The sequence below is a fragment of the Schistocerca serialis genome, chromosome 4 (assembly GCF_023864345.2).
Source record: "Schistocerca serialis cubense isolate TAMUIC-IGC-003099 chromosome 4, iqSchSeri2.2, whole genome shotgun sequence".
Classification (NCBI taxonomy): domain Eukaryota; kingdom Metazoa; phylum Arthropoda; class Insecta; order Orthoptera; family Acrididae; genus Schistocerca; species Schistocerca serialis.
The window spans coordinates 713841029-713865572 of NC_064641.1; the positions used below are offsets into that span (position 1 = coordinate 713841029).

Genomic DNA, 24544 nt, shown 5'->3' on the forward strand with positions numbered 1-24544 from the left:
GACTCACGTCAGCGGTAGAGCGCCATGTAACCACGTGGTGACTGTTCTGCCTACAGCTCGTCAAAGCGACCAGTTCTTCCAATATTTTGTCCGTTACCTCTTCTACTGTGCCTCCAGCAGTGTCAAGTTGATCCCTTATATTTGTGCTGCCTCTCGGCTCGCCAGTGTTGACATGTAGTCGCATGGCGTTGCTTTGTTATCTTAACTCTTTTATTTTGTCCTTCAGGTCTATGTAGTCACGTGACAGCAGCTAGCCGCCGTCACCAGTAAAAATCCTCAACACCTGTTTGCCAGTTTTGTAGTGTGCCGTCAACGTCCTGCCGTTTATGAAACAGATCGGTCCTTCCCGAATGCCGGCAGGATGGACGTGAACGAGTTCCGGGTGCGCGGCAAGGAGATGGTGGACTACATCTGCGAGTACATGGAGACGCTGGACAAGCGGCGCGTCACACCCAGCATCGAACCGGGCTACCTGCGGCCGCTGCTACCGGAGGAGGCTCCGCAGGAACCCGAGGACTGGACGGACATCATGCGCGACGTCGAGTCCAAGATCATGCCGGGGGTGAGTGCGAGCGCCTAGAGGCCCTCCAGCGATCCGCTGTAAAACCCACCAGAGTTTAGAAATGAACCAAATCTCGAGGAAGCACACCGGTATACGTCAGGGTAGCTGATCATCTAATTGTCTCCGTATATGACAGCTTCTTAAAATTCCGTGAGTGAGCAGGAAAAATGGCTGACAAATACACATTCATCATCATAACTTGTTCCGCCTATTGGCAGATATTTCCGACTGCTGCCCGTTCCAAGTCAACTGTTCGTACTAGTATGGGTCAATCCTAGAGTGCGATTTGAGAGCGTGTGGTTAGACAGGAGCCCAAGAGCACAGTTTAAATTACAGTGGGTGAAAGATAATATCAGGTGATTAAATTATTGCGAGTAAAACAAAATATCAGCTAACTTCAGTTATACAACGAAGAAAATTACGAATGAGAGTCTCATTAGTTGCCTACGCCTGTTTCATCGTTGGTCGTGTTGACTTACCATCATTCATCGAGCTACTGTTGCCAAAATCAGCATGCAGTGGAGTAAATAAATATATATACGTTAGCACCGTTAGTGCACCTTTACCTTTCTTTATGTGTAAGTTATTGTTGTGTTACTGATGTGTCAAGTTGAGCTTTATAGCTTAACTCATGTTGTCGACATCACGTTTCCGTGATTTTTGATTAGGCGCACAACGAATTTTTTTAGCGTTTTTATTTATTTCTGGTGTCGATGTGTCTAGTTGGCCTACACAGCTCAATCAAAGTTGCTGATACCACGTTTGTGTTTCTTCGTAATTTTCACATGTTTCATGTTCTTTTACTTGTTGTTATTTCTATATTTTACTATCGCTGTGGTTCTGAGGTTGTTACGTTATATGTTAGTTTCTCCCCACGCAGAATCCCATTTTCCCGTGGTTGTTCCATTAGTTATTATTAACAGTTTCCACCATTCCATGATTCGTGTTTATACACTGACGAAAAAAAAACATAACACCAAAAAATGATCAATATAGGGTAAATAAATTTATGGAATGCATTTGTCTAGGTAACATATTTAAGCGATTCATATTGCAAGTTTACAGGCTAATGTAATCACGAGATAAACCATTGAAAATATGAAATGGTGGTACAGTCAGTTCCACAAGAAAGTGTATGCCATCATTTTAAATGTAACGTCCGCTGCGACATCTCTGGTAGTGGTCTTACATCTGTACACAATGAGCTTTTGCACAGCGTATAGATAAAAAACGTGAGAGTTGAATGTTTTGATTTGTTTTGTCGGTTGCAGTTTAAAATGATCGAAAAATATCTGAAGCGTCACGTGGCAGTATTCCATGTAAATCATCCAAAAGTCCATTAAGAAGCTATTTGGTTCGAGCAAGGCAAACTGGATGACAAGAGGATGATAATTCGAAACATAGCAGCCATCTCTGTACAGCGTGGGAACAAGACAATGGAGTGTCAACGATAGATTGGCATGCCATGTCTCCGGATGCAAAGCCGAATGCAAATGTTTGGTTGTTTATTAACACGACGCTTAAAGGGAAGTCAATAGGTTCTTTGAAGCAGCTGTCATATAATATCAGAACGATATGGAGACCGTTACCGAGAGAATATGCAGAAAATCTTTTGAAAAGCATGCCAAAAAGGAGCCAAACTATAACAGATAGTGGCGGCAACTGGTTTAACTATTCGGTGATGGTGCAATTAGTAATAACATGTATTTCCGTGTAAACATATATTTATAATAGTGTATTTTATTTTATACAAATAACGGCACACACTTTCTTGTGGAACTGACTATACATTAATAGCCGTTGCGACCGCCAGAATGTTGAATATAAGCATGGAAACGTGCATGCATTATGCTGCAAAGGTGCCGGATGACAGTTTGCGGTATGTACTCTACTGGCCCTTAAAATTGCTACACCACGAAGAAATGCAGATGATAAACGGGTATTCATTGGACAAATATATTATACTAGAACTTACATGTGATTACATTTTCACGCAATTCGTGTGCATAGATCCTGAGAAATCTGTACCCAGAACAACCACCTCTGGCCGTAATAACGGCCTTGACACGCCTGGACATTGAGTCAAACAGAGCTTGGATGGAGAGTACAGGTACAGCTGCCCATGCTGATTCAACACGATACCACAGTTCATCAAGAGTAGTGTCTAGCGTATTGTGACGAGCCAGTTGCTCGGCCACCATTGACCAGACGTTTTCAATTGGTGAGAGATCTGGGGAATGTGCTGGCCAGGACAGCAGTCGAACATTTTCTGTATCCAGAAAGGCCCGTACAGAATCTGCAACATGCGGTCGTGCATTATCCTGCTGAAATGTAGGGTTTCGCAGGGATCGAATGAAGGGTAGAGCCACGGGTCGTAACACATCTGAAATGTAACGTCCACTGTTCAAAGTGCCGTCAATGCGAACAAGAGGTGGTCGGGACGTGTAACCAATGGCACCCCATACCATCACGCCGGGTGATACGCCACTATGGCGATGAGGAATACACGCTTGCAATATGCGTTCACCGCGATGTCGCCAAACACGGATGCGACCATCATGATGCTGTAAACAGAATCTGGATTCATCCGAAAAAATGACGTTTTGCCATTCGTGCACCCAGGTTCGTCGTTGAGTACACCATCGCAGGCGCTCCTGTCTGTGATGCAGCGTCAAGGGTAACCGCAGCCATGGTCTCCGATCTGATAGTCCACGCTGCTGCAAACGTCGTCGAACTGTTCGTGCAGATGGTTGTTGTCTTGCAAACGTCCCCATCTGTTGACTCAGGGATCGAGACGTGGCTGCACGATCCGTTACAGCCATGTAGATAAGATGCCTGTCATCTCGACTGGTAGTGATACGAGGCCGTTGGGATCCAGCACGGCGTTCCGTATTACCCTTCTGAACCCACCGATTCCATATTCTGCTAACAGTCATTGGATCTCGACCAACGCGAGCAGCAATGTCGCGAAACGATAAACCGCAATCGCGATAGGCTACAATCCGACCTTATTAAAGCCGGAAACGTGATGGTACGCATTTCTACTCCTTACACGAGGCATCACAACAGCGTTTCACCAGGCAACACCGGTGAACTGCTGTTTGTGTATGAGAAATCGGTTGGAAACTTTCCTCATGTCAGGACGTTGTAGGTGTCGCCACCGTCACCAACCTTGTGTGAATGCTCTGAAAAGCTAATCATTTGGATATCACAGTATCTTCTTCCTGTCTGTTAAATTTCGCGTCTGTGGCACGTCATCTTCGTGGTGTAGCAATTTTAATGGCCAGTAGTGTAGTTCTATGCTTGTTGTTCAGGGACGGTTAACGCTGATTGTGGATGACGCTGGAGTTGTCGTCCGATCATTTCCCACATGTGCTCGATTGGACACACATCTGGTGATACAGCAGGCCAAGGCAACATGTTGACACCCTGCGCCAGAGCCATACGCCGAACTCGATGGTCTTCCCCCTCGGTAGTGCCACGTCGCCTTCTGCCGCCCCGTATTCTTGCGACCGGTCAGTCTCGTGACCATCGCCGGCAGCTATCATGCACACTGTCTCCTCGAACCCTATTATACGACCCCGTTCGTGTAAACAGATATTTATAATAATGTCTTTTATTTCATACAAATAATGGTGCGCACTTGCTTGTGGAACTGACTATTCATTAATAACTGGTGCAAACTACAGAATGTTGAAGGAAGGAAGTACTGCAATGAGGAAGTCCCCTTCAACATGTAACCATTGACTCTAGGCATGAAAGAAATATTGCGTTACCAAAAATAGCATGTAAATTATCTGTATGATTTCCATTTAATAACTAAGTTACTTGAAAGAGTCCTCTGTAGGAACTTGTCGACGGTCCTGCAACTGTGACCTACCTTTGAGCACCAGAAACCTGATATTGCGCAAAGAGAAAATAATGATTTCCGAAATTGTGCACATGCAACCATGATTCCGTGAGTAGCCCCCGATATTATTCACGGGTCGTTAGTAGACTCAACAACTTGAAAGCAACATGAAGCCGTATCAGCATGGGTCACCATCATACACAACCGGCAAAGAAGTGTCGGGGTTTTGGCAGAGATAATTCAGATAGAAGTTCATTAATATGTTACCAAATGCTTTTCGATTTATTGAAATAAAAAACCATCAGTGGTTTGTAAAAAAAAAATTAAATTGCTTTCTAGATCGGAAAACGTTTCTTTGTAAGACACTGATTTTTAATTAACGATGTATCATGCCTGGTTTTTCGTCCACACACAAATGAAAAATTCATTAATATATGTCTATTTCGTTACTAGAACGATGCAATTAATTTGCAAACCCAGTGAGTCCTCAAAGCAAGACAAAAATGCTTGAATTTCACAATGAACAGTAGAGTACTAAGTTCTCTGTACCCAACATCTCCTTTATAATTTAGGAGAGGGTGATACCTTTGAACCTACTGCACTACACCTTGAATGGATGATATTGGTCACCAAAATCAACTTCCATTTAATCGAAATTGAGCAGCCTGCGAAGCTCTCTTTCGCTATGCGGATGAATACTGCCGCACACCTGACTGCGGAGTAATCGCGAGTAAACTGTTCAGTAATTTAGCAAGTAGTTCTAAGATAATCAGTTCAACTCAGCTTCACCACGGCAAGTACGAGTATTTGACATAACCTCATCCAATTTCTTCATTATTGTGAGATCTCCAAGCCAGATCACATCGACACCAGGCAAAGCTAGTCTTCCTCCCAGTGCAGAATTCTCTCCAACCAGCACAGGACACTGAACAGTACGAGAACCAGAACAGAGCAGCACAGACCAGAATGGCGTAAGCCCGGTCAAACACGGAAACCTCGTCATTCCTAAGTAACAAAGGCTTGCCATTGGCTGAAAGACAGACCAGCCTTCCAATGACGAGGAAGTGTCTCAGTGAGCAGGAAGAAAGATTATTCAGGGAGTTTATTACGATCAACCGAAACTTATCACAGTTGAGATACGCGGAGTATTGCATAAACAACTGTCGCGATCTAGCAAAAGTAAAATGTAGAGAATAAAAATAAAATTTCAGAATGAACAGGTAACTTTCTATACTGCGGAACGATTCGTTGAAAATGGAGTCGTACCCCGTCACTCATAAACCATTGCCTCTGACTCTCTGGAAGCGTTACGTTCTCCAATAGAGCTATTCAGTTTGGTAAAGTGCGTGGCCCTCTGACTCTGTCACCGACAATTCCTCCCTTGATACTGAAGCAATCATAATGACTCGCGTCCATGATTGCTCGAGGATTTTCGTCTGTCCACATGAGCGTATTGTGGCAATTATGCTATCGTTTATGAATGCTGTCTCATCTATGAACAATATGCAGGCTGTGAACTGAGGATTTTTAGCTCATATCTCAACAGGTATTAGTTTTCAGACATATAACTGAAGGAATATTTCTCCTAGTTTTGACCAGAACTACCTCCTGTAGAAATATGTGACCTGTTTTGAAACATCTTGAATAAATGTTTCGCATGCATATAAGATCGTGACTCTGCATGTTTATTTTTTATAGAAATTGCAGATGATATCTGTAAACGTGGGCTAGGGTCATTACAACAGATTGACACATAACAATAACTGTTGAATAATGAGTTCGAATTCTGAAAAAAGATGCACTGAAAAACTGTCATAGACGGCCACGAGCTGACATTAATAGCGACCATATGTTAGCGAGGACGCAAATGAGCACAATATAGAAGAAGAATAAAGAACGCATACTAAGCGAAGACATGGTACTTAGAAAGAATAAGAGAAAAAGGAATGAACACGCTAGGGGAGAAGATATCCCAAACCATAAAAGAAGACAACAGAAGAAATGAAGAGGAGAAAAGATGAACAAAAATCAAAAGTGTTGCAACTAAAACAGCAGAGAAAGAAGTAGTATACTTCCAAGGAAACAGCGAAGAAACTATGGCCAACAACAAAGATGATAAAAAGAAAATGAAAGAAGACAATATAAATGATAGGAAACGAGAGTAGTGAGACAATGCACCAAAATCTAAATAATCAGTTGAGAAGTGATTCATAAAAAGCGAGAGTCCAGTGGTGAAAAGAAGAATGTATTGATGTGGAAGACGTGGAAACAAAAAGGACAACCGACTTACTTTCTAGGAAGGTGCGTAGAGTTACTTCAGATATATGGACAATTAATCGTAATGGAAAAGAATTGAGGATGAAAAAATACTATACAAGCAAGGAGAAGAAAGAAAGAGCTAGGAAGTGTATATGGAGGACTTATATATAGCAAAAGAGGAAACAGATCTAAGCACTTAAATGGAAGATGACATGGAAGCAGAGGGAAAATACTGATCTCTGGAGTAGAAAAAGAAATAATGAAAATGAAGACAGGTAAATCTGCTGGTTTGGATGAACTTGCTATAGAATTATTTCAGTGTATGGATGTAAAAAGCATAGCGGAAGTTACAGAGTTGTGCAAGGCGATATATGAAAGTGGTACATGCTTAAAAGACTTTGCCAGGACAGTAATTTTTCCAATTTCCGAAAATTCCGGTACCAAGAAATTCACCGAATATAGAACTGTAAGTATACAGGGTGATTCAAAATGAATACCACAACTTTAGGAATTTAAAACTCTGCAACGACAGAAGGCAGAGCTAAGCACTATCTGTCGGCGAATTAAGGGAGCTATAAAGTTTCATTTAGTTGTACATTTGTTCGCTTGAGGCGCTGTTGTCTAGGCGTCAGCGTCAGTTGATGCTAAGATGGCGACCGCTCAACAGAAAGCTTTTTGTGTTATTGAGTACAGCAGAAGTGAATCGACGACAGTTGTTCAGCGTGCATTTCGAACAAAGTATGGTGTTAAACCTCCTGATAGGTGGTGTATTAAACGTTGGTATAAACAGTTTACAGAGAATGGGTGTTTGTGCAAAGGGAAAAGTTCTGGACGGCTGAGAACGAGTGATGAAAATGTAGCACGCATCCAGCAAGCATTTGTTCGCAGCCCAGGAAAATCGACTCGCAGAGCTAGCAGAGAGCTGCAAATTCCACAATCAACTGTATGGAGAGTCCTACGAAAAAGGTTAGTTATGAAACCTTATCGTCTGAAATTGGTTCAAGCACTGTCTGCAGCTGATAAGATTAAAAGAATCGATTTCTGTGATTTTATCCTTGCTCAAATGGAAACAGATGAATCTTTCGTTTCAAAGATTGTGTTTAGTGATGAAGCAACTTTCCACACTAACGGGAAAGTCAACAGTCACAATGTCTGTATATGGGGCACTGAGAATCCGCGGGAAACAACTCAGTATGAACGTGACTGGCCTAAGGTGAACGTTTTCTGTGCCATTTCAGCCAATAAAGTTTTTGGTCCCTTTTTCTTCGAAGGTGCTACTGTAACTGGACTACAGTATCTGGAGATGTTAGAGAATTGGCTGTTCCCTCAGCTCGAACAAGAAGCACAACAATTCATATTTCAGCAGGATGGAGCGCCACCACATTGGCACTTATCTGTCGAGTGTCTGGAGGGGGCCATATTGAACATCTCTGAACTTGTTTTTGAGTGAAAAAAAAACCTTTTTAAATACTCTTTGTAATGATGTATAACAGAAGGTTATATTATGTTTCTTTCATTAAATACACATTTTTAAAGTTGTGGTATTCTTTTTGAATCACCCTGTATATTCAATTTCTGCCACAATTATGGTGAGGGAATTGAATCAAAAATTGGTACGTATGATGGAAGATATCGAAGGGGAAGAGCAATCTGGTTTGATGGATGGGTGAGGCGCAAGCGATACTATTGAAATAAATAGAAAGACAGAAAAGAATGAGTTTGTGGTCCATAGAACGGGAAAAGGACTTTGATGGGGCGGAATGAGACAAATCGATAGAAATTCTGAAACTGAAGAGGATGAACTGCAAAGACGAGTTATACACGAGGCAACCATGAAGCTAAGAAATGGTATGACAGACTGGTCAGAAATCGGAAGAGAAGTAATCCATCGTTGTTTACCATATACTCGTATATCGATGGCTTGATGATGAAGGCGCTAGAAGTAGAGACGGAAGGAATAGCACTTCATTAGGTTTGCTGATGATGTGGCGTTACTTGGAGATAAAACAGTACCTCTTCGAAGAACACTACCCAGAACTGAATAAGGATTACAAGAGTACGGAAGATATGAAAGTGAAAAGAACAGAAAATCAGACTGGACAGGTTGCACATGGCAATCACTTGAGGGCCGTGTTAACTGGTAAATGGACGAGTGACAAGAAAATTGGATCAGAATTGCAATAACGAAAGCAAAATTTTCCTGAGAAATCATGCATCAGACAGGGGTAGGAGTTAAGGAAAAGGTTGGTTAAATGCTTCATGTGAAGATTTATCTTTGGTGTTGTAGTAGCTGCAATGGAATAAGAAAGAAATAAAGTTCAACAGTTCGGGGTGTGTGTTTGGAGAAGAATGTAGAAAGTAAATTGGGTGGATAAAGTGACGAACAGCGAAGTAACGAAAAAAGTAGTTGAAGATGGAACTCTCCCAAAGCAGGTTAGAAAAGAAAAGCAGACTAGCTAGGACATATACCGAGAGGAAGATGAATTCTAAGAATTATCGAAGGTATGTTGGAAGGACAGAAGAAAGCAAGTAAGAGAAGAGTATAAATGTTGATCAAGTGAAAAGAGGAAGACACTAGAGAATAAACTCTAGCGTACGACTCCACCCAACAGCTTCGAGGAATGTCGTAATATCAGGTAAAAGATGCAACACACACAAAATTTAAGAAGGACGACCAGTACTCGTCAATGTTTCCAAGGCGCCGAAATACACCGACGGGAAAAAATCGTAATACCAGGAAGGAGTTGTGCGACATACATGAAAGTTTGCAGGAGTGTATCTACATCTGAAAGATGATGTATGTTCCAATATCGCACCAGTCACATGATAGCGGAGCTAGTAACGCTACTATGAGGATGCATATCAAGTTTGTTTCAAATAACGCTGTAACGGTAGTGAGTGAAAGTTACCTTTGAGACTGGACGTGGCTAGCTGATGTTAATCAAGAATGCCTTTAAGACTATAAATACGCCATTATCAACAACTCACTGAGTTTGAACGGGATCGTATAATAGGATTGCTGCTTAATATTCAAATGATAACTGTGCCAAATCCAGCTTCAGTTGTGCCAAAATTATGTAATGTGTGTCTGTATGAGTATTCCGTTAATCATTGCGAGTCAGGGTTACATTTCCATTAACATTTTTGGGCTTAATGATTCACACTCAGTGCGTGGCTTAGTATTTCAGGGATTTTATATTCGCTGTTCATGGCAGTAGTTCACTTGCTACGTAACTCCCACAACTTACAGTTTATGAACATAACGTTCCATAGGCGATGCACTGGTCAAGGAGGTCCGGTAGCATGGCCTCTCCGTTCACCGGACTTGATTTCATTGAATTTTTTGGCTATGGGAACATTTAAAGGCATTGGTGCATGCCGAAACCATCGACAATGTGCAGGCGTTAAAGAAGCGTGTGACCAGTTCCTGTGGTGCAGCCAGACGCGTCTGAAAGAGTGTATGACTCACTGCGAAGAATGATTGAAGGATGCGTCAGAATGTGCGGTAATCACATGCAGGACTGCCTGTAGTGTCTACCTCTATGTAACAGACAGATAGGAATGAGAGGAAAGATTATCCATATGACAACAGGTGTTGGTATGCGGACGTATCGTTATAGGAATTCTTCTGGTTTTGGCGATATCACCTCCTGTCGGAATATGTGAAACATCATGTGTTATGCTGAACGGATCGAAAAGTTATATACTATTTTTCAAACCAAAAAATATTTAGGGAGCTGTTGATAGTTTTCTGAATCTCACAGACGAAAAGTCGGAAGAACACAAAATTAATTCCCACACAAAATGATCAAATTACAAAGTTGTCAGTGGCCTTTTTCGTCTAAACGATCACGTTGGACGCAAAATGTACAAAAAGTTTCAGCAGTGAAACAAGCGATGGAGAGTCTTAACTCTGGAAGAACCGTATTTCCTTTGGTTTTGACAGGAAGCGCTGCTTGCTGAATGTTATCAAATGAGTGTGCCTTACTTTCTTTGCACGTATCCACCAAGTACTCTTAGCACGAACCAGGAAGTCACCTCTCGGCCTCTGATTCCGGCACCCGTGTGCGGCTGCCTTTTCGGCCACAGCTGTTTCGGATGCTAATTCCTGGAAACAAAAACAAATTTTGACGTTAATTATTGACTAAACCGTTGACCAGCAAAACATGTGAGAGAAATTTTCGGGTGCGAATTACCTGTATTTTCTACAGCCTACATTTCGTTACACTAGGAAGTTACCGTGTATGTACGGGGTGTTTCAGACAAGCTGTATAACTTTGTAACTTACAAAATAACAAGTAAAAGGAATACTCATACAGGTACCTAAACGTAAGAAGCATTACACTTTCTGTGGAGTTACCAACATAGTTTATTTATCTACTTAGCAGAGAGTTTTAAATTGAGTATTTTTTTCTGTCATGTAGCTGATACATTTAAACCATCTGTGTGCAAAACTATTTAAACCAAAAATTTTATCAATTTTAGTTAGTGAGTTAGAAACCTTTGAAGTTTTAAGCGTAGATGCCACATGATGTACATAATTGGCATTGCTGAGATGAACTTTCTGGTGGCCGAATGTTTGTTTAAGTGTGATGATCAAACGAGTACCCATTTTCCTGAATTCACAACGTAATGGCTGATGAAGCACTCGACCTAGGTATCGCGTGACATAAGTATGACTCCTTCTTTGTCATCGTGTCAGCATTTGCCGAACATTAGCAACATTTCAGCGTACTCGTGTATGTATTCCATCTTTATTCCACAACAGTATTACCAGCCGACCGAACCTCATTTGTTTGTGCATTCCGATCTGCCTTGTATACGGCAATGTTAAGGATACGCTCTGCAATCTAACCGAACATGGCTTCAAAGAGCTCACCGAGGAAGCTTGTCGTTCCGTGACACCAGCAGCTTTTCATCACTTTCGCAGTTTGTATAAAAGTGACAATGAGTTGTGCACTCAAAAATGGGCGTTCCTTTGAACGCCTCCCTTCGATGAACACCCCATCATCAGAATGTCCATGTGAACACAGTCGATTACGTACAGCATGTTGCATTCACCCCTATTTAGGTTACTAACAAAGATTAATAGAAATTAGATTTGTACATAGATAATTTACAGGCATCAGCTGGACGATAGAAAAACATATGTTCTATATAAATAATTGCAACTCGTTGCTATAGCTTTCTGGATAAAAACTACAAAAACGGTGGCCTATATAGGACGTCGAATTGCAATCTTGCGTCAGTTCTCAGCGGGACTCATCAGCAGAAGCGGCATTTCCTGAAGATGGCGAACAGTTGGATCGCCGAAATATCGAGTCAAGTTGATTTTAGGATCCGGCAGCAAACCCGAAAAGACTTTCAAGACTTATTACGCCGGGAAAGCCTACGTAGTCACACGCTCATAACTCAGCAGAATTTGGTAAGGAACGCATGTCCCAAAAGGTGCCCTTTGGGTGCAAATTAATGTTGAAGATACGGTGCGATACTTAATGGTAGATCGAGAACGTCTTCGGTATCTCCTCAGTCCATTACATACCACTGTCGTCCGACGACAACAACGGCCGCGGGAGGTAGTACGTTCGCAACTAGGAGGGTTAAGACTGTGGTGCTCAACGGACGCGCACCAGTGTTAGTGGACAGTGCGTTTGAAAGCACGCATCGCTGATATATACTGTGCAACGAGCAGCAGAAACCCCATGTCGAGCAGTGCTTTAGAGCACCCAATACAGCACTGCGTACGGCGGAGTGGGAGATTTCAAAGTAATCCGATCTTCAAACTTACTTTACGTTAAACGGTACATTTCTACACATGGGTTCCTTATCAAAACCATATCTTCTAAGCCCCCTGTACAGCCTGCGGTAGCCTGTGATACAATTTGTGGGACAGCCTGAATATACACTGCCTGACAATAAAAGTGAAGCACCCAGAAAATACAGTCGGTTGTCAGTGTAACATCGTACACATGCACAAGATCGGTGGGTACATAAGTAACTAGAGTTGCCACTCTGCGTGACAGGTAGAACGGCTACCAAATTACATTCGTATTCTTAGAGTTTAGTATTGTCGCCAGGGGTATATAGAGGGGCATGAACAGCGTCAGATGTTGGGTGACCACTGTAAAGGACTCGGAGATTCCGCACAGGTGTGAGATAGCGTATCAGCACTTAACAGAGTTTGAAATGGATCTCATTGTGAGTCTAAATTTGTCCGGCTGGTCGAATCATGCAATACCCAGATTTGTGGGGCATTCAGATGTGCCAGTGGTCCGATGTCAGACTGCATGGGAACGTAAGGGCAGGCATACTCATCACCAAGGTGCCGGTCAACAGTATCTGACCACCGTATGGGAGGTTTGCCATATTGTGCGCCACCCATATCGTAATTTCTTCACAGCTGTGCTTGCTATTCGAGAACAACTAATGGACTCCCTATTACATTCTGTGTCACCCCCCCCCCCCCCCCATCGATCGGAGACTAGTAGCAGTTGGACAAGGAATTACCGCCCCCTCCGTAGGCTGCCGTTAACCCCACGTCACAAACGGCTGCATTTGGAGCGGTGCTGAGACCGGCAAACAGGGACTGTTAATGATTGGTGTCGCATATTGTTCAGCAACGAATCGCAGTTCAGGACTACCCTGCATGACAAGCGTTGGTGAATATTCCGGTGACCTGGAGAGAAGTCTCGTTCTTCCAGTGTTCCGGAGAAGCACAAAATTGCTGCTCCTGGCGTTATGGTATTGTGAAGCATCAGTATGACTTGAGGTCGCGGCTTGTATTGACTGAGGGAGGGTACTCTCGCGGCACAACGGTATGTCACGGACATCCTATGTCCTCGTGTGTTACCACTCATGCGACAATATGGTGGTGCCATTTTCAACAGAAAGATGTTCGTCCTCAAATGGTACGTGTCTCTATGACACGAGTAACGTTGAGGCACTCCTGTAGCCAGCAGTATCCTTAGGTTTGTCCCCGACCATATGGGTCCAGTGTGGACGTCAACTACGTTGGATGCCAGAATCCATGATACCAAGGATCAGCTACAATAGTTGTGGGCTGGTTGTCTCAGGAGGGGCAACAAGTGATTTACGGCACCATTCCCAACCGAATCAGTGAAACCATCCAGGCCACAGTAGGTGCAAGTGAGTTCGTACTGCCAAGTTCTGTGTAAACTTAGTTCGATTTCGTAATCACTGGAAAGACGTCACAGACACTCTCCAAGATAATCAACATGTAGACAGCAACGCCATGACTATGGCGAGTCGTGATTCTTTTTACTATCGTAAATGATTTTGCGGTTTTCTTTTTGAATTAGATTCTAGGTTGTTACTTTCTTTCGGCTTTTCATTAACGTGCCAACGGGCTCGCCGCAGTGGTAATACCGGTTCCCGTCAGATCACCGCCGTTAAGCCCGTCGGGCTTGGCTAGCACTCGGATAGGCCACCGTTGGCAAGCAGGGTGCACTCAGCCCTTGTGAGGCCAATTGAGGAGATATTTGATTGAGAAGCAGCGACACCGGTCAAGAAGACCGATAAAGGCCGGGAGAGCCGTGTGTTGACCACATGTCCCTCCGTATCCGCAGCTAGAGGCGCCTAAGGGCTCAGGATGACATGGCGGCCGATCGGTACCGCTGGACCTGCAAGACATGTTCGTAGGTGTTTGCTTGTTTGTTTTTCACCAACTTAATCTTAACTGTTTTCGTCTTAGTTCTTCCTTTGCAGCTAGAGCGGCGTATAAAATGACTTAGACTGGAAGCAGCGGTTCAGAAGTTCGTGATAGACGGTTGGTATGGACTTGTATGGTGGTGTCGTGTGTTGGCAGGTGACGCACTGGCAGCACCCCAGGTTCCACGCGTACTTTCCATCCGGCAACTCGTACCCGTCCATCCTGGGGGACATGCTGTGTGACGCCATCGGGTGCATCGGCTTCTCCTGGGTAAGGCGAGATTCTTGTCACTCTCTGTACCCAGCTGTGTTTTCATGACGTATATTCCATGTGAAAATATGTGTCCACCTGGTTTTGTGTTCCTGTTTCTTACAGTTATGAGACCAAAGATAAATTTGCTGATGTTCTCTGCAACCTTTCGATCAACTGACACTTTCCACTTCCAAAGCGTTTGTCGTGAATATTGAAAAGGATCCATTAGATCGTTTTCATAATAATTAATCTTACCTTTATGTTGTTACTGAATCTTGCTAATTGTTTGTGATAGTAGCTGACTTAGGGGAGGGGGGAGAGCCTCTGTTTTTATTTTTTTTACTTCTCTCCAAATAGTATCAATATTATTCCTGTCTCTCACAATCCTATGAATGAACCAGAATGAATGATAGAACGAATTGACTGTATTTCCTTGTGGTGATGGGGCGCATATCCTGCCAATTCAGTCTTCAATCTTTGGGATGTTAGCGCAAGGGCAGAGAGGTTAACTGTACCGACATGTGTAGTGCTCGAGGGCTGTCCCGTGGCGTTGACGAAGGTGCAGCGAGCCTCTTTGGAGCCATCGCCTCTCCCTTCACGGCTTTGTGCTGGTAGGTAAATGTAGACGGTTTGAACTGGCACTCTTACGGCCGACTCTCGGTAAGGAAACATGTTTTCGATTCACTCTGTAATAGGCACTAGAATGGGTATCAGACTGTTCTTCAAGAGTGCTAATGTTTTGATTAACCATGTTCCTTACAACATTAGGATATTGAGTTTTTAATAGTGGAAAAGCTTTTACTTAAAGTTTATCAAAGTAAATTACTATAATTTTTGAGAATAATATCAGGGGAAGTAATTGTACCTAAATACAAGATCGAAATTCTTGATATTTTATGAGTTAGGAGCCTTAGGATGTTGTGTTTAGTATTGATTTCATGTCCGCGTGTGAAGCATTAGGGACCATATTGAGTGAATTTAAATTATGGATGAGTAGCTCAATTATTTAATTTGTGTGTAATACTCAAATTCTTATGCAGTGTTGTGTTGAAATATTTAGTTTTCTCTTTTTCGTTGTTCACTCATGATCAGCCATGTTTCCTTCGTAGAATCCGTTCGCCTCTGCGTTATTATCAATTAAACACAGCGCTACATTCTAAGACTACAATTAAACGGATAATGTGTTTCACTTACCAAATACGGGAAGTTAACTTGGCTTACTGTTGTTTAGTCGTGACCAACTACGTGTTCTCCAGACACTCCATAAGTTCCTGTGATGTTACTAGATGAATAGAACTGCACTTTCAAAGTCTTTCCGCTGTCGGTACCTATGGTGAATCTCGCTATATTACGCGATACTTGGTTCTTTCTTTCCGACACAGTTTACCTCTCTGGCTAGCATATCGAAAGTGTGACATATTTCTGCAAACTCTATAAGAACCATTCTGTGGGTTTAGCCTGGTGGATGTACGCACGAATGACTGACATTTTTTTGTGTGCCGCCACAAAGCGCTACCACATGCCCATCCTGACTCTATTTTTGTATATGGTACTCTCAACTAACATACAAAGTACAGTGTCTGTATGAATGCTATATTTGTTCCCATCATCATTAGTGACGCCCAGTATCGTTTATTCTTTGTGTGCGTTCAATTTTCAGTGAGGCGTGTTTTTTATTGAGTTTACAAAGTAAATATGGAAGTTCTTAGCAATTTCCGACTTCTATTTACCAACTCCCTGTTAATCACCATTCCAGTTTGCCAGTATGAACCATTAAAAGCTAAGTGATACAGAGCATGACTGTATGGTCCTGATCGTAGTTAACAAAAACATCATGAGTGGACTATCCCTGCCGCGCAGGATTAGCCGAGGTTCGAGTCCTCCCTCGGGCATGGGTGTGTGTGTTTGTCCTTAGGATAATTTAGGTTAAGTAGTGTGTAAGCTTAGGGACTGATGACCTTAGCAGTTAAGTCCCATAAGATTTGGCACACATTTGAACATTTGGACTATCCCTGGTTGCTTTTACGTATTAGTTAAGTCATTATACACTCCTAGCCAAAAATTAAATCATTTCTCCTCATAACGCAATCAGAGCGTCCTTTTCCTCCTTACATGTACCCTCCCCCCCCCCCCCTCCTTCCTGTGTTATTCATGATTCTGTACGAAGATTATGTAAAAGCATGATCAAATTATCACTTAACGGTTCACGTGTTCCAACGTCCGAGGCAAAAGGTTGAATTAATTATTGCTTCTCCCCCAGACGTGACGCTCCACACATAGCTTACTCCCCTAAGATATAATTGTTGTTACCAGAGAGTGAATTACATAATTAATTGACATTTTCAGCAGCCCATAGCCGGAGCCCCATGACCGGTACGTTACAATACGACCTAGGGAACATGGAACAAATTAATCAGTTCACTAACTAATTTGAAGTATTCCAATTTTCACTTATAAATGTCAGCTCGGTTGTCTCTGCACCACAGTTCTGTATTTGTAATTGATACATTTGCCGTTCTCTATCATACGTAGTAGTTTCTATTATATTCATAGCAACATCCTGTGCAATATTTCAAGCATTCCATGTTACATTTCCTACCATTATTAAATGTACTTTGAGAACTATATGAAACTCTCACGCTCAACCTTATTTTCTAAGCACTCAGTTTCGTAAATTTTGACACGCCTTGCAGTCGTGTTCGCCAACACTGGTGAGCCAAAATATTATGAATACCTGCTGTACTGGTTCATCTTCGGAACGCAGTACAGTGTGGCATGGATTCAACTAGCCCTTGCTAGGTTTCTCGAGGAACCCGGCACAACGTGTTTACGTACGCGTCACGAGCCGGTAGTTTGTGTGCGCGGAGCAAGCACCCGATAGCGTCCCCTATGTGTTCCATCAGCACGGAACTGTTGAGCCTTTCTTGGCCACTTGGTGGCGTACTGCCTGTTGCCTTCTGTCTCGGGACTTTCACCCGATATTTGTTTAACGATTTTCCTGATGCACGCCAGTATAAGTGGTTGGTGTGTATCGAAAAGCTACAAACGCTCACCGACACCTGGAGATAGATCATCATCCAAGCCAGAAAAGAGGTTCGCAGTGCTGAAAAGACGAATATGTGAGTTTCAACACCACGGACGCGAGATGCAGCTCCTGGAATCCGTTATGTGGAGCAGTGGATACTCGACCTGTTGCATATGGTCACGAAACTTAACACTCGGCGAAATGACAGGCTTTTTCCGAACCCAGCAAGATGACTGAGGAGTGTCTGAAATCGGCAAAGGACAAAACGGGCCCTCTCGCAAAGTGAAAATATGCCGCACACTGTGCTCGTGTGGAAAAGTCTATGTAGAAATGTGTGGTGTGCGTACTGTAAGACCTTCGGTACACACACCATCAGATTATTTGACTTGTCGCTCTAACGAAGTAGGCGAGTGTCAGCAATATGTCGCGTGGTCTTATCGTGGCGTGTTTATCTTCCGCCGTTAGGTCAAACGATAGAAATGCCACTTGCACGCTTAGAGTAGCAGATTGACGGTGACCAACTTTAAACAGAACTTGATTAATTTTCACACACATTTGTTAAAATAATAAATAACATAGACATTACGTAACTTGATTCTGGATGCTGTTTACAAGTGACAATCTGAAGTTCCTTTGGTCTTGGTACGTTAATTTTATTCTCACATATCTCTGATACTTGACAAAGTGTCTATACATTTCTCTTCATGGCTATGTACAAGAATATGATAATCTTATTAGGTGCAGACTGAAACTTGACTATAGACTGGTACAGACTAATGCAGACTGGTACGGACTGGTGCAGACAAATGCAGACTAATGCAGACTGACTAATCAGAGGTCTGTACACTCGTTATAATACCTCGCGCATTCAGGTATCACTGCGCGAGTGTGATCCACAAGTAGAAAAGGTTCTACGTTAGCGGCAATCTCATTGGCTGCATTACATATTAATACGCGGATCGGCGAAAGCAGAATTTGGTCCGTCTCTAAGACAGCGCCATCTCGTAGTGTGGAGACGGACGAGCGCTGCGCCTGCGCTGTTGTGCTTAGCGGGGCTCGCTCTAGTGGGAAAGTTGTGTACGCTCTGACTATGTGGAACTATGTACACAACAAAATGATTGGACGATCCATCAATACGAGGATCATGGAGCGCAAATGGTATCGTAATTTTGCACAGGTGGAGAAATGAGCTGTGGCGGAGAACGCGCAGTGTGGGACTGACCACATAAAAATTTTGCCAATACTAAGGTTTTCGCTGTGGAGAAGGCCTACCACACCCGTTTGTTCAGAGGAAGGTATATAAATTCACAAACATGGTAGCAGTTTCAACAAAATGGAAGAAAGCCTCAAGATAAACGGCCCCGGGATTTTCTACATCTACATCTACACCCATACGCCGCAAGCCGCCTGACGGTGTGTGTTGCAGAAAACTAACGTTACAGGTTGCAAGTGGGGAAGCACAGTGGTAGTGACCAGGGAAAAGCCCTTGGACGTTGATGTGACAGGTACATTCAACAACAGAAACCAACAGATCATACGTCCTGTTATTGGGTTCAAATTAAACGAATTTTGGAACCAAGGCACCAATGTAGCTGCACTTCCGTACTCCTCAAACCACTGTAGCACGATTCTGGTTTTGTAACATGCTGCTGGGAAAGACATCAAACATGAAATGATGCAGGTGTTCTGAAATACTGTTCACAAAGTCCATAGTTGTCATGGTGACTTAAGTACATCCAATGGATGCCTGGGTGAATGTCCTCCACAGCTAGTACCGCCTCCACTACCACGATTACCCGGTGCTTTGCGTACTTCGGGCATCCGGTCATCTGTGAGCACTGCAATCTACCTGGTGGAAGATGGAACGTGATTCATTCGACTTGGCGAAACGTTTCCATTGACCTATGGACCATTTTTCAAATGACAACACATATGGGTTATGATGTAAAATAAGTGCTTTCCTTTGTACAAATACATCTCAGTCAACTGTCATTCTTCGGCCTATTGCATGCAATCAGAGTCTCAATCACAGATTTCTGCCTATTTGATAAACAAACAATCAGTGATGCAAATTATATTTTCTCTTTCCGAGATGGTCAAAGTCGCTTATGTCACAGGGTTTCCCAGTTGCAGCCCGATCGTCGCTAAAATGATTCATCACTCCTCTCTGCTCTTCTTATGTACTTCCCTTACCGTATCGTATACCTGGTGATGGGTAGTGGTTATAACGCTTTGGTGCATCAGCGTGTCACTTTATTCACAGTATCATGGTACGCACGTCCATGTCTTACGACAGGGCTCATATACAATGTTATACTACCTTGCTGGCTATTACTACGGGTCTCACCAGTTGGGATGTTGTTTCACGATAATTTTGGAACGCACATTCACACTACCATATTGTAGCACATGTGCTACTTGTCACAATCACACATAAGAGGAAGGCCTGGACGTTACACTGCTGCACACCCGCCATTCCTTGCCATGGATCTCTCAGCCTGCTTCTGTCAACAAGACTGGTGTTTTATAGCCTAAGTATCACTGCAACCGCCATTCCAGAAAGTGGTCTTCGTTTCTGAAACTGGAGTCGTTCTCTGTGTCAACTACTGTCAATTGATCCACCTCTCGTGTGGACACTAAGACTACCATAGGTAGCTCTCGACGTTCTTGAGACCGGAGAAACTCTCCCATTCGTCCCATAATTGACACATTTTATAAACCAAGAAATGACGTAAAATAAGAGCTTTCCTTCATACAAATACATCTCAGTCAACTGTCATTCTTCGGCCTATTGCATGCAATCAGGGTCTCAATCACAAATTTCTGGCTATTTGATAAACAAACTGTTGTGTACATAGTTCCGCGTAGTCAGCGCGTACACAACTTTCGCACTAGAGCGCGCCCCGCTAAGCACAACAGCGCAGGCGCAGTACTCGTCCGTCCCCGCAATACGAGATGGCGCTGTCTTAGAGACGGACCAAATTCCGCTTCCGCCTATCCGCGTATTAATATGTAATGCAGCCAATGAGATTGCTGCTAACGTAGAACCTTTTCTCCTCGCGGATCACACTCGCGCAGTGATACCTGAACGCGCGAGGTATTATAGCGAGTGTACAGACCTCCGATTAGTCAGTCTGCATCAGTCTGCATTTGTCTGTAGTCAAGTTTCAGTCTGCGCCTAATAAGATTATCATATTCCTGTACATAGCCATGAAGAGAAATGTATAGACACTTTGTCAAGTATCAGATATATGTGAGAATAAGATTAACGTACCAAGACCAAAGGAACTTCAGATTGTCACTTGTAAACAGCATCCAGAATCAAGTTACGTAATGTCTATGTTATTTATTATTTTAATAAATGTGTGTGAAAATTAATCAAGTTCTGTTTAAAGTTGGTCACTGTCAATCTGCTACTCTAAGCGTGCAAGTGGCATTTCTATCGTCTGACCTAACGGCAGAAGATAAACACGCCACAATAAGACCACGAGACATATTGCTGACACAAGTCAAATAATCTGACGGTGTGTGTACCGAAGGTCTTGCAGTACGCACACCACTCAAACAATCAGTGATCCAAAAGATATCTTCTCTTAGTGTAAACGTTACGAGAGAACGAAAGCTAAATTTATAAACGAACTGAGGAAACTCTATCGTTGTCTTCCGCTTCATGTTGTCATATTACTAACCAATTCAATCAGAATTCTATACAGCTAAGTTTTAAGTAAAGGAAAAACGTAAATCTGCAAGGAAAATACACTGATGAGCCAAATCATTATGACCACAGCCCACCGCGAGGTTGCATGCCTCCTGCTGGTGTTGCGGGCACGTGGCGCTGTAAGGAAAGAATGTAAGCGGAAGAGAAACTAATAGGCAGTCATTGTAGCAAACATATGCGCGGCAAATGCGGAAATCCACTGAGATAAGCTGTTTTGGAAAAGGGCATATTCTTATGGCCCTGCGACTGGAAACGAGAATCTCTGAAAAGGCGAAGCTGTTCGGCTGTTGGCGAAGTACTACTATCGTGAGCACTTATGGAAAGTGATAGACGGATGGTGTTATAAGGGGTAGGCCGTATGGTATTGGACGACCACGTCTCATCACAAAACGTAGAGATCGGAGGATCCCCCACTGTGTAAACCAGGATAGGCCGCGATCTGTTGCAGATCTGACGACAGAGTACACAGCTGGTGCAGGATCAAGTGTTTCGCAGCACACCGTTCAAAGGTCATTGTTGAACACGGAGCTCCACATCACACGACCCCGTACGTGTTATTGTGTTGACCAAAAGACATCGTCAGCATCACTGAGTTTTCACCGTGGATCAATAGGAGCGTGTCGCCTGTCGAATAAACAGCATTTCTTGTTATACCAGGTCGATGGCTGGATCCTTACACGCCGTCATCGAGGCGAATGGGTGCACGAAACGCGCATCACGCCACAGACGCAGGCTGGTGAGGGCAGAACTATGGTATGGGGTACACTGAGTTGGGCTCCCATGGGATCTGTGGTGGTGATCGAAGGCACCATGACAGCAGTGAACTACGTGAATATTATGTCGGACCACCTGCATCGCTTCACGCCTTAAGTCTCCCCGTACGGCCATGGCGTCTTCAGCAGGATAACAGTCCATGCTGCAAGGTCAGAATCGTGCTATAGTGGTTTGAAGGGTGTTATACTGAGCTCACATTGATGTCTTGGACAGCAAATGTGCCTGATGTATACCCACTGGAACACATATCGGGCGCCTGCTGTGTGCCTGTAAATCACCATCCCGTAATCTGTGGGAATTGCTTGGCCTGTGCGTAGACATCTGGGACCACATACTTCTGAAATCCTGCCAAGGACTTGTAGAATCCATGTCAATAGGAATCTCTGTTGTACTGTGTTTGAAAAGTGGAACAACACGCTATTAAACACGTGGTCACAAAGTTTTGGCTCATCGGTCTAAATGTATGCAGAATACATCTTCTGTTTTATGAGGCGATTTCTGAAGTAAGTTAAACATTATTATGGAAAGCCAAGTAACTTTTATTGAACGCTGCACAATGCTTCAAAGTGACACAAATGGATGACATTATTTTTCATCATACTCACCAAGCGTCTACTTTTAGTATGTGACAGCGGCTGCCTTTAGTTTACAGTTGAGCCTTGAAAGCGTAACAGGTCAACATGAGGTGGCCTACAAAGAGTTTTTACTTCTGACGGTGAGTAATGGGATAGAAATGTAAGGTATGTTATAATCTAGGACGATATAAATATTTATTTGTCGTTGTCAGTACGTATAATATTGCGATGTACTGATTTGTTTCCTTGTTTTATAGAAAATGATAATGGGATAACGTAACCGATTATGTTTCTTCTTTTCTGAAGTGCATTCGTCTTTAAACTATGTATATGGTATAGGTACACACAAAAAAAAAAATCAGAGCGTCACGAACATGTGTTGCACTTTAGCTGCACGTAACATTACATCATATCTGTGAAACCTATCACATTTCTTATTTTCTAATGTAAGTTCAGCTCCAAAATATACAGGGTTATTACAAAGGATTTAAGCGATTTCACAGCTCTACAATAACTTTATTATTTGAGATATTTTCACAATGCTTTGCACACACATACAAAAACTAAAAAAAGTTTTTTTAGGCATTCACAAATGTTCGATATGTGCCCCTTTAGTGATTCGGCAGACATCAAGCCGATAATCAAGTTCCTCCCACACTCAGCGCAGCATGTCCCCATCAATGAGTTCGAAAGCATCGTTGTTGCGAGCTCGCAGTTCTGGCATGTTTCTTGGTAGAGGAGGTTTAAACACTGAATCTTTCAAATAACCCCACAGAAAGAAATTGCATGGGGTTAAGTCGGGAGAGCGTGGAGGCCATGACATGAATTGCTGATCATGATCTCCACCACGACCGATCCATCGATTTTCCAATCTCCTGTTTAAGAAATGCCGAACATCATGATGGAAGTGCGGTGGAGCACCATCCTGTGGTACGTTTAGCTCCCTGCTTGCTTTATTCGTCGACTACCGCGGGCTACGCGTGAAACTTGCCCGCACGCGTTCTACCGTTTCTTCGCTCACTGCAGGCCGACCCGTTGATTTCCCCTTACAGAGGCATCCAGAAGCTTTAAACTGCGCATACCATCGCCGAATGGAGTTAGCAGTTGGTGGATCTTTGTTGAACTTCGTCCTGAAGTGTCGTTGCACTGTTATGACTGACTGATGTGAGTGCATTTCAAGCACGACATACGCTTTCTCGGCTCCTGTCGCCATTTTGTCTCACTGCGCTCTCGAGCGCTCTGGTGGCAGAAACCTGAAGTGTGGCTTCAGCCGAACAAAACTTTATGAGTTTTTCTACGTATCTGTAGTGTGTCGTGACCATATGTCAATGAATGGAGCTACAGTGAATTTATGAAATCGCTTCAATCATTTGTAATAGCCCTGCATATACTGCACAGAATCAGACAAAAAAATCAAAGTGAATATGTGTCGCAGTTTAGCTGCACATAAAACTACACCTTGGCAAAGTAAACTGTAAATATTGTAGTGAGAATCATCAGAGTTTATTGCCTGCAGCTTGGTCGGTATGAACCTGATGATATAATCAACAGATAGTCATAAGGAAACAACTACAGACCGCCATGACACATATTTTACTCCTCTGCAGAGTGAAAGATTCTTCTTGGCTCTCTCGCAGAAGCTATGGGAACAGCATAATAACATCTAAACAGGTGCTGGAAAAGTTCTCAGTGTGACAGTTATCTTTAGTAACGCAAGCATGAGAATAATTTGATAAAGGAAAGCCATTTCGGTCAGAATTAATTTTCGGTGTTCTCACGGTGTCAGTATGACAACTCTTTAAAATATACAACAGTTTGTTACTTACAGATTGTGTAATGTAAGAAATATTGGTAACACAT

General features: G+C 43.0%; 1 protein-coding gene across 1 annotated transcript in view; it reads left to right on the plus strand.

Annotated features, from left to right (window-relative positions):
- Positions 1–361: 361 nt before the first annotated feature.
- The window catches only part of LOC126474871 (tyrosine decarboxylase-like), a 167448-nt gene continuing 143265 nt past the window's right edge, over positions 362–24544 (plus strand). Inside the window, exons 1-2 of the mRNA XM_050102353.1 lie at positions 362–562; positions 14497–14610. Of these exons, the coding sequence (XP_049958310.1) occupies positions 362–562; positions 14497–14610 (315 nt within the window). The remainder of the gene's footprint in view (positions 563–14496; positions 14611–24544) is intronic.